The 17,946-nt window shown below is 35.8% G+C and overlaps 1 protein-coding gene across 2 annotated transcripts; it reads right to left on the bottom strand.

The window, feature by feature from the left end:
- Positions 1–1,533: 1,533 nt before the first annotated feature.
- Positions 1,534–17,731, bottom strand: LOC132546462 (zinc finger protein 341-like). 2 transcript variants are annotated; one of them, XM_060210177.1, is made up of 12 exons: positions 17,666–17,731; positions 16,308–16,382; positions 15,167–15,369; positions 13,947–14,051; positions 11,054–11,315; positions 10,604–10,866; positions 10,002–10,292; positions 8,955–9,086; positions 8,404–8,603; positions 7,358–7,518; positions 6,000–6,200; positions 1,534–5,706 (listed from the first exon to the last, which is right to left on the bottom strand). In XM_060210177.1, the coding sequence occupies exons 1-12, from the start codon at positions 17,694–17,696 to the stop codon at positions 4,592–4,594; spliced, it is 3,039 nt and encodes a 1,012-aa protein (XP_060066160.1). In that variant the 5' UTR covers positions 17,697–17,731; the 3' UTR covers positions 1,534–4,591. The 2 variants fall into 2 exon arrangements, with proteins under 2 accessions (XP_060066160.1, XP_060066161.1); XM_060210178.1 differs by having other exon boundaries at positions 10,029–10,292.
- Between the last annotated feature and the right edge of the window lie 215 nt (positions 17,732–17,946).

The following is a 17,946-nucleotide window of genomic DNA, read 5'->3' as shown; positions in this document are numbered from 1 at the left end:
TTTTGTGTAACCGGTTATAGTAGAAGAAAAACAACAAGAAAATCTTAGCATGTCAACATTATAATAATCCGCCATGTAAATCATATGGTTAATCCAGTAAGTAATGTCACACTCTCTAAAGAAGACAATGGACCCAACTGTTATAATAATGAGCATCAAACACACCCTAGTTTCTAATGCACAAGAAAATATTTTTGCCAAGATGAGATCACTATGACGGCTGCAAAACTTTGGCATCCGTTTTATTAACCTGCGTCTCCTAAACCCTGTGTTGTGAGTTTGTCAGTTGCCATCATCTTGCAGGAAAATCATGATACTGATAAATCATTGGATATCAAATCAGCTTCAATATTTAAATCAATCAAATAGATATGGATGTAGGAATGCTGCTCTCAAGAAATGAAAAAAATTACAATAGGGAAATTGAAATCATCAAATTTATCACACAGCTTGGTAAGGAGCTGTCCTTGATGATTTTGGTGTAGGAAAAGATTAAGGCAAGCGACTGAGCCAATTCAGGTTGGTATATATGATAGGCATGGTAAATTTCTTGTTATTTAGGGAACATACATCAGAAATATAAATTTAGAAATATATAAACTGAAGGACTTTGGAGTATAGAATGTAGAATTTCCATAAAGCCCCAGAGTATGTAATCTAGGATTTCAATAAAATCATGCAGTATGGAATCTAGGAAGTTCAATAAAGCCACAGAGTATTGAATCTAGGATTTAAATCTGAAGGCCATTGAGTATGGAATATAGGTTCAATAAAGCCATTGAGAAGGGCTTTATTGAAATCCTTTATTTCATACTCCATAGCATAATTGAAATCCTAGATCCCATATTCCGGAATTTCAAATAAAGCCAGTGTATGGAATCTAGGATTTCAATAAACATGCAGGATATGACATGCAGCCACACTTGTAATTCATTTATGCACTTATCATCTGAGAATGAACTAGTTTTACTCCTTTACACTACCTGTATTTGGATTGTATCTAGTTCATGGTGAAAGTCATCAATAATGCAGTTGCCCATGTTTACGGAGCACACAATCTTAATCCAAAATGGTTCTTTACTTTTTTATTTGCCTTTGTTGGTTTACACATTACTCTTTTTGAAGTGCAATGGCATACGATAATCCATGTGAATGATTAAAGAAACAATGTTGATTCTGTACTTCATCTAATTATCAATGTAAATCAACAGGAACATTCTATTAATGTATATAGATTGGAAAACTAGCTGTATATTTCTGTTTCACTGACTTTTCTGTGGAAAAAGTTGAATCCATCAGTTTTATTATTTCTATCTTACACTGGTCACACAATTTTTTTTATCCATCATTCTGCAACAGAGAGTTCCTGGTGATATCTAAGTTAATCGAGGCATTAAGGATAAGTGATCTGTGGAATAAAGACAAAATTCACTTGAAGTCCAATTTAACAATTAATTTTATTAAACAGAAAGTATATAACTAAACATAAATAAGACAAAACCAAAACTGATAAGTCAAGACAATTGTGTTTATATTAATTAGTTACTTCCATGATCATTAGCATATAACTTATTCTGTTAAATGACTTGCTAACTATCAAAACACAAGAAAAAAATTTAAAGAAATAATAAAAATGGTAGAAAACTCCTAATGAATTTTGAAAATCAATTGCAGAACACTTCATAAATAGTTTGATTCTTTAATGATGCTGTATCACCAGAATCACATGTGACTACAATAACTACTAGATATGTTAACGAGTCACTGTGATCCTCAAAATCAGATTTCAGAATTAATAATGCATTCATGATGGTGTACATACAACAAAAGTCAAAGGGTCACAACCAAAATAGGATCGGGTGACAGTTCAAGTGAACAGTTCAAAATTTTAAGGTGATGAACCTTCGTATAAAATGATTTCATTACCGATTTCTATAGATATTGAAAGGATCATACTCGTCCAAATACAAAAAGGTAACAATCAAGATAGAACAGCGGTTGTTGAACTTGCACCAGCTTTTATGTAAATAACTTCATAAATTTTAAAGTTAGATAATTTCAAATCTTACTTGTACTGGATTTGTACAGTTACACCTGTTCCCATGACTATTCCATTTGCTAGGACTCGATAAATGAGATACAAAATATATGAGATGCAGTCTTTCCAGGTGAATACAACAACACATATCAAAATCTCACAAAAGTAATCAGACACCCACCATTATTAGATCTTTTCATGCTCTGTAAAAAAATAATCTTCATGTCAAAAGCACAAGTAATTAGATTTCAACTTTTTATTTTATGTTTTTGTGATAATTTTACATATCCAAGGGTAAATGAGTATAATCAATATGGAATCACCATTTTATCAGAAACATGCTGGGATGACTGGTCATCAACTTTGTGCATTCATCTGCACTTTCAAAGTCAGTCACAAAGTAAACTACTAAGCAATTTGTCAATAGTTGATCAGCAAAAGAGACAGGTAGCTATTAGTTTTCAAAAATTAAATGGCCTTGATCTATATTCTGGGTTGCAAGGATAAAGTTGTTTTTTTTCCTACATTGAAGATGACAAAATTGAGATGAACACCAGCTGGACAATAAATTTGCCTCGCACTAGACAAGCCTATCCACACTTCTATAAGTGGAGTTTCCATGTTACACCCTTGGGTTGCTATGGAAGAGTTAAGCATTTCACATCCATGATTTGTCAAGTCAATAATGCAAAACATTGGGGCAACAAAAACACTAAGAAACATTCACCCTTTTCCTGATCGAGAGATCTCAAACATCAAGGAAATATGATAAAGTTACAAACGCCCTGCTAGCCTTGTCATTGCCAACTTAATGACATTTCCTCAAGGGTCGGAGTTCCTCCAATCTCACTTCTAAGGGAGAGAAAGATTCCACAAGTCTCCACAAATAGGGTAACTTATCAAACTCCAATCATAACAATCAGACACACCTGTATCAACAAAATCAGTCTATCATTCAATTTAAAATTCTGGATAATTATTTCAATTTTAGTTTAAAGTGATTGAGGAATTTATTTCATTAGAATTATGATCAATAACTGAATTTATTATAACGATCCATTTCAAACATTAGTAAAATACACCAATATCCATACCACATATCTTACAGTTTTAAATAAGGTGTTTATTTATCAATTAATGTAAAAAGTTTAACAGACAAAAATTTGCCAAAAACAATGACATCTACTTTGCTTTTTATTTATACATGTATAAGGATGTTTCTCTCTGTTAAGATAAGACATTGGACCTTCTTCATTTACTTACTGACATCAATTACTATTATTTGACTATTTCACTAACTACCATTTGTTTTGTTTCATTAACTCTTTGCTTCATGAAAAATAATTTTACATCTATAAAGATCAATTATGTATCAACATTATGTAAAATCTGTAAAATGCTTAAAGATGTATGCACAAAATTTCATCCACAAGGTTCCTTCATTATAGTCATACTTAAATATGAGCATACCACAAAATACTGCCTTATTCTATATTTAGATACATGTTAAAATTATTCCTTGCATCTGTATCTAAATTAGTAACCAGGACGAGTCTATTTACTCAACAAGAAGGTAAACATTGAGTGATGCATAGTAGTAGTTTTTTTTATTGCATGCAATGAATGTTGAATACATATTTAAAGCACTTCAACACAATGAAGTTACAGCTATTCAGAAAACTGAACATATTCTCGTTCTTTATCTGCAGTATGTTCTGGTACCTAAGACCATTTTATCTGCAGTACGTTCTGGTACCTGTGACCATTTTATCTGCAGTATGTTCTGGTACCTGTGACCATTTTATCTGCAGTATGTTCTGGTACCTGTAACCATTTTATCTGCAGTATGTTCTGGTACCTGCGACCATTTTATCTGCAGTATGTTCTGGTACCTGTGACCATTTTATCTGCAGTATGTTCTGGTACCTGTGACCATTTTATCTGCAGTATGTTCTGGTACCTCTGACCATTTTATCTGCAGTATGTTCTGGTACCTGTGACCATTTTATCTGCAGTATGTTCTGGTACCTCTGACCATTTTATCTGCAGTATGTTCTGGTACCTGTGACCATTTTATCTGCAGTATGTTCTGGTACCTGTAACCATTTTATCTGCAGTATGTTCTGGTACCTGTGACCATTTTATCTGCAGTACGTTCTGGTACTTGTGACCATTTTATCTGCAGTATGTTCTGGTACCTGTGACCATTTTATTTGCAGTACGTTCTGGTACCTCTGACCATTTTATCTGCAGTATGTTCTGGTACCTGTGACCATTTTATCTGCAGTATGTTCTGGTACCTGTGACCATTTTATCTGCAGTATGTTCTGATACCTGTGACCATTTTATCTGCAGTATGTTCTGGTACCTGCGACCATTTTATCTGCAATATGATCTGGTTCCTTAATGCTCTCAAGTAGCAATATAATCTTGATTAAAGTGCTGCAGTTTCAATCATCATTAAGGAGAAATTTCAATTGAATATCACAATTGTATAACAACAAAAAAGGATATCTTAATAACAAAGAAAAAGAAAAAATATGACACCAAAGATTACTGTTGAGCTGACTGGTACATGTCCGCATGGGCCTTGAGAAAATTGTCTGTTCCCTGTAACACTAGATCCCCATCTGATGGTCCATAGTCATCCAGATGGGTGGGACAAGTGATGTAGCCTTGGTCACTCCCTCCATTAGATGTGACCACCACCTGGGTAGCAACTATTGAGTCTGTGTTATCCTGCATGGCCACAGCTACTGGGATCAGTTCACTCACAACCCCTCCCACAGCAGTGACTGTCTGTGCCAGAGTTTCTGCACCACTGACAGTTGCCATTTGCATTGTGATGGGTTCTACAGCGTTGTTTTCAAGCCCTGTCATCATGGGAAGATGCATTGGTACATGCTGGGCCTCTATAATAGTGATAGGTTGCATGTTAGCATTGGTTCCAGTTTGGTGTGTAACAAGTTGCTGGGAGGGGTGTGGCATTAAATGTGTCTGGATATCTTGGCCTGTGGCAGTGCTACTGTTCTGTATGTGCACAGTAACATACCTAGGTGCTACAGGAGGAGGAACAGGAGGAGGGGCACTCACTTTTACACAAAATTCTGGTTTTTTGCCTGTTGGAGTTATGTTACTGCTTCGAGATGTACGTTTTGCAGGTGCAGTTGATAGTTCTCCCCCTTGTTCCTGGTCGTTCATACTCACTAGTTGCTCATTCACATACATACCACTTGACCCGTTCTTAGTATTTTCTTCCTGAACTATCACATTATGTGCATCTCCTGTATCGTCTGGCCTTGCTGAGGACTTTTCCTCTTTATTATCTAGTGTCATGGTATTTTCAACTCGGACACTATCAGCTTCTGAGGGAACTCTTTTTTTAGGACGGCCAACTTTCCTTTTGTTTCGAGGTTTAAAGACATGGGCCTGACCAGGCTTTAAAGGGTGACATTTATGAGACTGAAAAAGTTTTGGTCTGAAAAATCCTTTTCCACAGGTTTCACACTTAAATTTGAAGTCTGCGCGATGACCACGCTCATGCTCTCTCAGATGTGGTTTTCGGCCAAACGAACGTCCACACTCACGACATTTGTAGGGCTTAATTCCACTATGTGTTAGAATGTGTGATTTCAACTTATCTGGACGATTAAATTCTTTCTGACAACCTGAAAAACAATGGAGATACAGTTAACTTACTGTCCTATAATATGAGAAATAAATTATCAAATGTTTACAGATACACATTTAAAATGTTCACATATGTAATCTTCCCAATCAACATTAAAGATCGTTAACATCCTCATAAGAATGAGTCAAATAAGCATTAAATTTAATTCATGGGCTTATTTCAGAACCAACTACAATATGTTTATGTTTGTCAAGAGATAGTAATTGTCTTTTGGTTTTGGTTCTGCAATAACTTTCCTATTGAAGTGTATAGTACAATAGTGTACAGTACCTGTGAGAGCTTTGAAGGGACATCTGTAACGTTTGTTAGAGTCGTGTATTAGCATATGCCTTTTGAGTTTGTCTTTCCGATTAAATGAAGCAGAACAGATATCACACTGGAATGGTTTCTCCCCACTGTGGATCAGCATGTGCATTTTAAGGTAATGCTCTCCCTTAAACCTCTTGTGACAAGTTGGACATTGGAACTGTCCTGCAACAAAGATGCAAATTCAATTCAGTAACACTACAATTAGATCTTTTAGTCCCTGAACACACAAAATTAACAGATGCCTACAAGTCGGGATCACATCCAAAAGTACAGGTAATACATAAGATTTTCAATATTTTATATTTCATGAGGTAATTTTTCACCTTTAACACCTATTCACAAACAACCCCAGTAATTATCTTTTCAGCTAGCATACCTGCAAATTACAACAAGATCTGTACATGGAGATCTTTTGGAGAGAAATTTAACAAAATAATAGATATCTTGTCAGCTAGCTTACCCCCTAACTACTACAAGGACTGTACATGAAGATCTTCTGGAGAGAAATTTTACTAAAAAGGAGAATAGATATCTTGTCAGCTAGCCTATCCACTAACTTCTACAAGATCTGTACATGAAGATCTTCTGGAGAGAAATTTTACTAAAAAGAACAGATATGTTGTCTGCTAGCTTACCCCCTAACTATTACATGATCTGTACATGAAGATCTTCCGGAGAGAAATTTTACTAAAGAGAACAGATCTGTTGTCGGCTAACTTACTGCTAACTGCTACAAGGACTACATGAAGATCTTTTGGAGAGAAATTTATGAAAGAGACCAGATATTTTGTCAGCTAGCTTACCCCCTAACAACTACAAGGTCTGTAAATGAAGACCTGTTGGAGAGAAATTTTACTAAAACGGAGAATAGATAATCTTGTCAGCTAGCTTACCCACTAACCACTACAAGGTCTGTATATGAAGACCTGTTGGAGAGAAATTTTACTAAAACGGAGAATAGATATCTTGTTAGCTAGCTTACTGCTAACTGCTACAAGGTCTGTACATGAAGATCTTTTGGAGAGAAATTTATGAAAGAGAACTGATATCTTGTCAGCTAACTGACCCACTAACTACTACAAGGTCTGTATATGAAGACCTGTTGGAGAGAAATTTTACTAAAGAGGAGAATAGATATCTTGTCAGCTAGCTTACCCCCTAACTACTACAAGGACTGTACATGGAAACCTGTTGGAGAGAAATTTTACTAAAGAGAACAGATATCTTGTCAGCTAGCTTACTGCTAACTACACGGAAACCGGTTGGAAGGAAAAAAGTATAAATGTGATTGGCTATTGTATCTCCTACCAGGTGCTTACCTTCAGATCCATGAGAAGGAAGATGACGCCTCAGGTATCTTTCACAAGTGAATGTTTTATCACAGTGTGGACAAGTGTGATTGTGGGTAGAGGTTGCCAAGTGATGCTCCAGGGCTTCTGGCGTTGAGTACTTGTTCATACACTTAGTGCACTGGAAATGTCTAAAACCAACAGGAATCTTTATTAGTTTTATAATATCAACTATGATACTTAAATCATAACATTACATTGTAAAATTATTAAACTGTATTTAACCTGCAATAAGCCAAAGGGGCTAAAATTTCTGACATAAAGTATGTAGAAGAGGAGATTATTTCAGGACAAATATGGAGCTTACTTAGGACAAAAATGTATCAAAATTAAAGTCATGGATTATATACACCATTTTTCATTCTATCAAATTTCTTTCAGAAAAAGTTGCAAGATAATCAAGATGAACTAGTAATTACTACTGGATGTGCCTTAATTCAGGAACTGTTTGGAACACACCTTAGGCCAGGATTGAAACCATAAGTTCTAGAGTATACTGATGGCAATGCTTGGTACTCACCACAGGTCAGACTAGATGCCCTGCATTTGGGCAAGTTTGTGAATATACTGATGGCAATGCTTGGTACTCACCACAGGCCAGACAAGATGCCCTGCATTTGGGCAAATTTGTGAATATACTGATGGCAATGCTTGTACTCACCACAGGTCAGACTAGATGCCCTGCATTTGGGCAAGTTTGTGAATATACTGATGGCAATGCTTGATTCTCACCACAGGCCAGACCAGATGCCCTGGTTTGGGTTAGGTTTGTGAGTATACTGATGTAAATGCTTGATACTCACTACAGGCCAGACTAGATGCCCTGGTTTGAGTAAACAGTGTGAGTATACTGCTGGACTGGCTAAGTACTCACCTTGGGCCAGACTTGATACCCTAATTTAAGTAAACAGTGTGAGTATACTGTTGGACTGGCTAAGTACTCACCTTGGGCCAGGTTTGATACCCTGATTTGGGTTAAGGTTGTGAGTATACTGTTGGACTGACTAAGTACTCACCTTGGGCCAGGTTTGATACCCTGATTTGGGTAAAGGCTGTGAGTATACTGGTGGACACCAAGGTCATACAAGGTTGGGAAGAACTTGTTACACATGTGACATCTGTAAGTCATATCTTCCTCGTGTGATTTTATGTGCTCTAAGAATGAGTCAAGGTCTTTGAAGGTGTCTTGGCATTCCTTGACCACACATTTATATACCTACATGGGTAGACACAAATAGAAAGACAAAATTTACACTGTATTCAAAATATTTTTGAAGTGATCATTTATAAAGTTCCCTACTATGAAAAATCAATTTTGTTTCTGACTCAATTCTCATACTTAACTTCAGTATAAATCTGAAAACAATAGGCCTATAATGACCTTCATCTTCTGGACTCAATACTCATACTTGACTTCAGTATAAATATGAAAAACAATAGGCTTATAATGACCTTTAACTTCCTTTCTAAAGTTGAACTGATATAGAAAGTACATTGTATGTAGAACTCAGTTTTTGTGTGGTTTGACTTTTTCATGCACAGTATATGAAAGCTGACTACTCATTACCTGTTGGTCCTTGTGATGAACCATATGTGTCTTGAGTTGGAAATAAGTCCTGAACTTAGCACAACAGTACTGACACAGGTAGGAGTTGTCTACTACCACCTTCACCTTGGTATTTTCTGCATCATCTGGTTGCTGAAAAAGAAAGGAAAAATCATTATATACCATATATTTGATTTCATGCATCAAACTTTACACGAAGTAACATGATTGAAGCTTAACGAACCTATATCAATAGCCTGTTTCTTCTCTCACATCTGGAAACTACAAATGGTTCAATTCAAGCTGTTTTCTTAAACTTTTTGGCAGTAGTGATCAAAGTAGTATCATTCAGCTGTAAATGATGATTTTTTTGGTGACTTTTCTGTGTTTTAGGGAGGAAACAACTATATTTTTGTGGTTTTAGGGTGCAAGTAACAATCCAATCTAAAAAAACCTATAGTGCATGAATTTGTTGTGGCACTTCAGAAATTTGCTTCTGTAAATATACTTTAAAAAAAGTATCTTTATTTAAACACCATAAATAAAAATTAAGAGAATTTCATTTGAATTTATGCACGAAATGTCACTGAAGAAAGAAAGAAATTCAAGGACTTTTTATATCTGCAAGAATCGCCATTAGAGCGCATCAAGGTAAAAATGATTGAAGAAGGCTTGATATTAGATTTAAAAGATTTCAACTTACTTAGTTCATACAACCTGTAAACTAGGTTCTTTATTTGATTCTAAACTTTTACACCTGTTAAATCCTGTGATTGCTTTGTAAATGTTATCCAAGAACTTTAGGTATTCCAGTACACACCCTGGCAGGCTAATTTGACTCTAAGCCTTGACATTGTGATAATGTGTCTAATAACATAAAATAAAACTGATAACCCTTTACATGTGGATATTTCTGGACAAATATCCTCACCAACACTGAGATAACTGAGAATGCCACAGCCTCATCAATACTGACACAGATACTGGACAGACATGGAAACCCCACCCTGACAAAAGCTCGCCTGCCCTCCCAAGATGTAAAATTTGAATCAGAAACCGATAATTTACTTGTGTATTCATTGTGCTGGTGGTCACCTTATCCTCAAGCATCTGTCCCGAGTCTTGTAATGCACATGGATCTACCACAGATGGATCCACTATAGGGCTATTATCCATGACAACCACCTGTGGGACATCAGTGACATGAGCAAGAGAATCTTCATGGGTCATCAATTGGTTCTGGTTCAATTCCTCTGAAGGGGGTGGGTCTAGCGTGGATTCAAGAGAAGGCTCGTCTTCTTCAATCAACAGGGGTGATGGCTGGTTTGGTAGGGTGGACCCTGCTCCTGCTGGCCATACCTTCAATACACAAGGATTTGATCAATATCATTTATTTGTATTTCTTTGTATAAAAGAATTATTTATGGCGCAAAAACTGAAATATTAAACACTTTTTGCATTCTATTTTAAAATTGGTTGAAATATTTTAACACTACAGGTTAAAGTATCACTGTTTTCTCAAAATCTGAAGAAAAAAAATCATTTTTCTATGGAAAATTTTAGATTAAAAAATTTCTATACACACACATTTCTTTTGGTAGTAATAATTTAGAAAGACAATTTCAATTTTCTTTCCATTAAAAGACAATGCTTCTTTTTCTCTCGGTTACCTTGTGGGTGGCCATATGCTTTTTGACATTAGATTTCTGTGCGAAGGCTCGTCCACATACAATGCACTGAAAAGGTTTTTCCCCTGTATGTGCACGCACATGTTGGTTAAGGTCAAAGTTTTTAGCAAATGTTTTATCACAGTAGTTACAGCGAAGTTTTTTCTTCTCATCCAACACCATGTTACCATTTTTGCTGCGTTTTAGCTTCACCAGAGAATCTGCTGATACCACTGTTACAAGGCTTGCTTGGGCTGATTTTCTACCTGAATGAACAGAAAAAGTTATATGCTCACAACTGATTGATGTTTCATCAAAATGAAAAAACCTAGAATGCATTTTTAGATAATAATTCTCATTAAGAAATTTGAACAGGCCTTCTAATTTCACTGAATCTCTTGGAAAAGATAAAAAATAAAACATTGACACCATACTAAATTCATTCCAACTCACCTGCCTTAGTTGGGCTTGGTTTAGCTATGTTGCCCACATTAGGAGCTATAGGTTTCTCAGGTAGAGTTGTCAAGGTGATTTGCTGCTGGACTGGCTGCAGGTGAATCTGATTGGTGGAATGGACAGTGCTGGTGAAGGCAGAGCCACTAGAAGGCAGTGATGTGGTCACAGGACTAAGAATGGTAACATTATTTGGTGACCTGGATGTAAAGGTGGCAACCTGGGACAGGAATGGGCCAGCAGATTGTAAATTGGAGGCTTGCTATAATAAATACATAAATAAAATCCCATGAAGTTTTTCAAACGGATCACTCTACAAATCGTTACCTTCACAGGTTTTTTCACCTGCAATAATCATTACAAAAAACACTTAATTATTCCCTCCAAGACAATTATGTATATTGGTCAATGAAACTTGGCAACAATTTCTCTGTGGAAGACTAAAGCAATTTATGAATATCTATAAAACTCAGCATTCCAGCATTTCAACCATGGAAAAGGACTGCAAAGAATCAATAATACACCTTTTAGGACAAACATGGTTTTCAACAATACCAAAGCACTTTACAAGGGCTAGCTGATAAGTTGTGGGCCTTGTATTGAAGAAGTTAGGCAGAGATGACTTTTTTCATCTCTACTTTTCCCTGACTATTTAACACTGTGTACCCAAAGATTGGTGTAATTTGGTCAGTTTATGGCAAACGGGTAGCACAATGAAGTAAACAAAGCAAGTGACTTGTGCATAATGGACAAACTGAGAGAGTAGTGATTTAATATTTGCATAAGAAAGGTCTAGCACCCAAGGATATCCTTACTGATATGATAGCAACACTAGGGAATGATGCCACTTCATATGCTATGGTGAAACATGGCGGAATTTAAGTGAGGCAGGTACAGCCTTGGGGATGACACCCTCCCTAGAGGGCCTGAGAAATGGCCAATACAGTCCATGATATTGTTATGGCTGACAGGCGAGGTACAGAGATATATAGCCAGTACAGTTGGGATTTTTACAGGAAAGAGTACATTCCATTCTTACGGGTGATCTTGGAATGAGAAAGCTTTCAGCCCGCTGGGAACTTCTAACAGTTTATCAGAAGCACACCCGGCAGACTTCGTAGCTTGCTTATCTGAATCTTTCAGAGACAGATCTGCTAACTTTCTGCAGAGGTTTGTGACTATGGATGAAATGTGGGTTCATACTTCACCCCAGAGGCCAAACAACAGTCTAAACAATGGAAGCAGCCTGGTTCATCCTCGCCAAAGAAGGCAAAGACTGTTCCATCAGCTGGAAAGGTTATGGCCTTGGTTTTCTGGGATTCTGATGGTATTTTGATGGTAGATTATCTGCAAAATGGACAAACAATCAATGGCACATATTATGCATTACTTTGTAAGCAGTTAAAAGAAAATATTAAACCCAAGTGCTGCAGGAAACTCCGTAAATGTGTATTGTTCCACCTGGACAATTCCTCTGTTCACATGTCTGTCATTGCTATGACTACCATTAATGATTGTGGCTCTGAATTGATTGAACATCAATTTTATTCGCCTGATCTCACTCCATCAGACTTTCGTTTAGTTCCAAAATTGAAAAAGGATATTTCCTGTACCCACTATTGGTCAGATGATAACATCATACATGTAGTGGAGGATTTTATGAACACTCTAGAAAAGAACTTCTTTAAAAGTGGCATTGAGGCCCATAAACATTGCTAGCAAAAGTGTATGTAAAGGGGATTATGTTGAAAAATAATGCAATATGTCCACCAAAAGCCAAACCCTTAAATATGAAGCTCGGAACTTATCGATCAGCCCTCATACCTTCTGATGTATTAGGGGCATGTGACCAAATTTCAGCATATGACATGCAATCTTCCCAAGAAATACTAACATAGAAAATTTAATAACTGTAGCACAAGTCTAAGACAGATGACACAAGGTAATCATAGGGCCATAATATGAAAGGGGAAAGGACTTGATTTTTTAAAAAACGTTTTCATTACATTAAAATCATCCAAACAAAATAAAAAACTGGTTGAAAAGATAAATATTGACAAAGTGATGGACTACATGTAGCTCTTACAGGGTTCTTGATCTGACAGATTTGGGGCCGATATTCGGCCCCATTCCCAATGCAAAATAGTAACTTTTTTCCCAATTTAGACCCCAAGTTTTCCCAATTCTAAGGAAAACGCTGCTATTTTTCCCAATTCTAAGGGCCCCAGGCCCCGGGCCCCAGTCTCAAAATGGTGTGCGAGAGCCCTGTCTTAGTCCTCCCTATTAGTGTCAGTATCCCATTACCCCCTACAAGGGTATTAAAAAAACCCTAAATTGTTGAAAGTCAGTTTCAAACTACAATGGGAAACACTGCTGTATGATCAGGTGACTGATAAAAACAATCCTAGGAACCTCACAGCTCAGCCCTCATTTTTATTTTAATCTTTTTCATTACATTTATAACAACATATAAATGTATCAAAAAATAAAAACAATAATGTCAAAAAGAAAAAATTCCATGTTTAAGCTAACTAACAGATAAATTAAATTCTTCACTGAATGAAAATTAAAAAAGAGGCACTGCATCCATAGATATGTCACAGAAATATTGTATATATATGTTTACCATGGAGTAATTAAGTACATGCATTCATCAAGAATATCAAGCTTAATTAATATCACACATTATTAGACAATCAGCATCAACAAAAGCATAATTGTAATGACTTCAGAAACAAGTGACATTTTACCCAGCATCCTTTGCTCGGTAATCTGCTAGTATCCAATTCTATAATAAATAAGTGGATGATGTACGATTGTCACATGTGGATAACAAACAGATGGAAACCAGTGCCAATGTGTTGTCTATAGACTTAATCACAAAACATCTTACCAGTTGTATTGCTGATGTGTCAACGTTGGCAAAGGACATCAAGTCATCTGTGAGAACCATGTTCTGTGGTAGCTGTGTAATGGAGGTCTGTGGTGTGTACGATGTCTACAATACATCATAGAGTATATGTGTACAATGTTACCCTAATAAAGGTTAATAATATCCACTAATAAGTAAGATACACTGTACAATACAAACTTAAAATCAAACTTTTATCAAACTGATTCAAATCCTGTCAACCATCAATATATAAATATAAACTTTATTTCACAACAATTGTGAAACAAGTTATTTCAACTTATACTAATCACTCTTGTTAGCCCAAAAAGTAAGCAAGTGAGGGAGAGACAGGGGTGTCTTATTGTTGGAGGAAACTGGAGTAACTGTGGAAAACCCATGTGGCCAGACAGGTGACCCCTTACCTTTTCACATTCGTTTCAGGAATCAAACCCCGGACGGCTAGGTGAAAGGTGAGTGTGTTACCACTGCACCACCTGACTATGCTTTAAGTTACACCATTACTAATTCAATAGTGTTCAGATACAGCATTTAATTTTATCAGAAGTATGCGTGTACTAGCATCCTTTGAACTGTACCAGCTTCTGAGAAAGTGTAAGTAGATATTAAGATGTGGAGAATACATCATGTTCTCACCAATCTTAAAGTCTCTTTCAATTATCAAATGTCACTTTTTGAAAATTACATTATTACTTAGCTTGATAGAAGCATAATCAGAGTGAGTGTGGAGGTGGACATGTCTTTTTATTATACTATCTTGTTTTGGGTGTGATCTACAGCTGCATTGAACTAGCATGTTTCATAATTTCTTGTTCAGAACATTAAATTTCATTTGATTTTTTGAGTTCTGCTAAATATCCAGAATGTTTTTGAATTGATCAAATCATGTACTTCCCTGGATTCACAAATCAAAATTTAATTTTCAAACGATCACAATAAGACAGAAGACATATATGCACTTGAGTTGAGATGGTCTAAATTTATGTATTATTTCATATCAGAATCAAAGTTCTCTCAACCTAACTCAACACTGGCAACAAATTAAGTCTTCAGCAGTTGATGTGCTACTGGAAATGCTAATTAGCCCCTATCACTGCTTTACAATGTTCGGTTTGAAAAGACAAAAATGTATCTAATTTACTGGATACTGCAACAATAAATTACACACAAAATGAATTGCTACATGGCTCATGATTGTTTACCTGTATAAGTTGTGGCCCTTTGTTGACATTTTGGATTAAGCTGGAAGATACTGGTACAGTGTTGACAGCACTACAAATGGCATTTGTCATCTGCTGGAGGGTTTTCTGGGCCACACATCGACTCTGTTTGTGGTTTACAAAGACACCAAGTGATGTGAACTGTTTTTTACACTTTCCACACTGGAACACATCCTCTTCGTCAACTGAAAATGTTAGCATATACTAGTTAAATTTCAAAACTTCAACACCTTAAGGGAATATGGGACAAGTTAGTCCTTTGTTAAGATGCTGTTTTATGAAAAATGTACACAGGTATGTATCATGTTCTGATGGAAATTGTATGCCTCAGTCTAAGACACAAAAACCAGCAAACAATCTATAACTTACAGAATCCTTAACTTTATTTCTTTTACAACAATTGGGAAACTTCATCATTATATTCAATATTTTTGTTGGCCGGGATGAAAGCACACAAGGGGTCTTACTGTGGAAGGAAAGTGGAGTATACAAAAAACGACATGTGGTCGAAAAGGTGACTCCAATACCTTCTCTGCGGGAATTGAATCCAGGACGACAAAGTAAAAGGCAAGTGCATTACCAGTGTGCCAACCAATCTATCTAGCTAAATAGATTTAAAAATGGTCTTGATTGCATCACAACACATTTATATCTGTGCAAGGAATTGCAAACAAACATGGTGACTTATTTGTCCTTCAGTAGTTACATGGAATTTTTCATACATTTCAGTATCTGTTTGTTAATATAATATAAATCTATATATATTATATGTACTCTAGATTTATCAAACCCCAGCAACAGATCTTTTCCAATTCACTTACAATGTCACTGTTGCTTGGACATTGAGCTTTGTTTTCAAACTCATTTTTTAATAAGAACTGTATTTAGGCAATCTGAAATCTTAATTGGCCAGGGATATTTCCATCAATTTTGTTTGCCCTATATCTAGTACTCACTACAACTGATAGTTAGATGCTGACAATACAAGGGAAAGGGTTCTAAAAGGAGGCTATCCATTGAAACTTGACAACAATTTGTTAGCTTGGCATAGAAATATCTGATTTTTCTATGAAATATGTTAAATAGTATAGCTAAGAGGACAATTACATGGAAGGACACTTACTTGGAGAAGCTTCACTAACTGTAGATTCCAACAGAGACTGAACTGCCACCGCAGTCTGACAATCCATCCCCGACACTGTAAATTAACACAATTACAACTGTATTAGGTATTGTGTTGAAGAGATCACCAATTTTTCAGCAAAATCTTATCATGCATTACATACATCAAGATCATTACTAGTTTTTGCTATGAATCATTATTCTGGATTGCATATTTTAAATATAAGTATAGATCTCTGGACTCTTTGTAAAAAAAACAAAAATCAGCAGTTTCAGATTTTTCAAAGATAATGTCATAATGTCATTTTTTTACTATAATAATTAGATGTATAAATTTTATGAACTCTTGGATTTAAAAGTATATTTCAATTTCACAACACAAAGACATATGTTAGCTAATTCAGGATGATAACTTCAATTTAAATATTGCTTTTATTTTTGCTCTGATCAAGATTTTCAATGAAAAGTTAATGTATTTCATTTTACTTTAGGTCATTAACTAAGAACCTTTGATCTTGTTCAATGCACCTTAATGGGAGAGTATCTTCTGGTGTTACATCAAGCATTAGCATGTAACCTTTGCAAATTCTGGGGATGTGGTTATTACAGAACATTGAAAGCATGTACTCCTTTTTTCTACTGCATAGCTTCAATAACATATGGATGTGCTTATTGTCATTCATGGTTAAATTAGGGGATAACTTTATTAATGTTTATGAACTGTGGTCAGCAATATTTCTCTGTATCTGTGCAGTTACCTAGATCACTGTGAAGTTAGCAATGCACTACTTTTCCTGTTAATGTTATCAAAACAACATCTTCATTTATGCAAATTCCCATCACTACGTTCTGAAGTGAGATTAACGTTAAATTTTCTCGTGTTTATGGTCGTAACTTGTGTTTAGGACAGGTCTAAAAGTTATCTGTCAACTTAATGACCCGATGAGGTGAGGCTATTCTGTGAAATGTAACCCCCATGTAAAATACGTTACAGTTAGCAAGTTGGCCATTCCAGAAATGTTATTCACACCCATTCATGGCAACACACTATTTGCATAATTTTGCACGTTGATGCCTCTTCTACGTGCAAATGATATATGCCATCGAAAAATACACAAAATATATACACATTCATCATCGGCATTTAATTTTCACATGATGAAAGCGTATTGAAAACATCTGTTTATAGGAAAGCTGTTTCAATAACTTGCGTGGAAATCAAAATGGCGGAACACCAACAACATGCAAATTTCCCAACCCATGTAAATAGATAGCCTGTATCTCTCATCATCGAACCTAACAAACAGTTGAGAAAACAATGTCACAACATTTTTCAAATAAATTCCAAATGTTCAAGACCTGAAAAGGGCTCCAAAAACGTTTGCGCCATTATTTCTTTTTGTGTTTTCACCCTCAAATCTGCTGTTCCATCAATAGCGCCATCTACTAATAGTGTTTGGAGTACGAAGGAGGTTTCTCAAAAATAAATATGTGCATTAATCAACATTTCTTTGAATTAGCTATTAAATTCCAAAGTTTGCTCTTAAGTCTGTGTATGAATACAAACAGTAATTTTGTTTGCTCACAAATAATTTATTTGTTTGAATACAATATCTCGAAAACCCTTACTGAACCTTTTG

Source organism: Ylistrum balloti, unplaced genomic scaffold (genome assembly GCF_031769215.1).
Source record: "Ylistrum balloti isolate Yb309-2 unplaced genomic scaffold, AGI_CSIRO_Ybal_v1 Utg369892, whole genome shotgun sequence".
NCBI lineage: Eukaryota > Metazoa > Mollusca > Bivalvia > Pectinida > Pectinidae > Ylistrum > Ylistrum balloti.
The sequence above is the reverse complement of the archived record's forward strand: the minus strand, read 5'-3'. Positions and strand labels throughout refer to the sequence as shown.

Coding starts and splice junctions, on each gene's coding strand:
- LOC132546462 (XM_060210177.1), bottom strand. CDS start 17,696: ATGGCGCAAACGTTTTTGGAGCCCTTTTCAG. Junction 16,383..17,665: donor GTTTTTGGAGCCCTTTTCAG/GTCTTGAACATT, acceptor GTTAATTTACAG/TGTCGGGGATGGATTGTCAG. Junction 5,707..5,999: donor TCCCTTCAAAGCTCTCACAG/GTACTGTACACT, acceptor ATTGTTTTTCAG/GTTGTCAGAAAGAATTTAAT.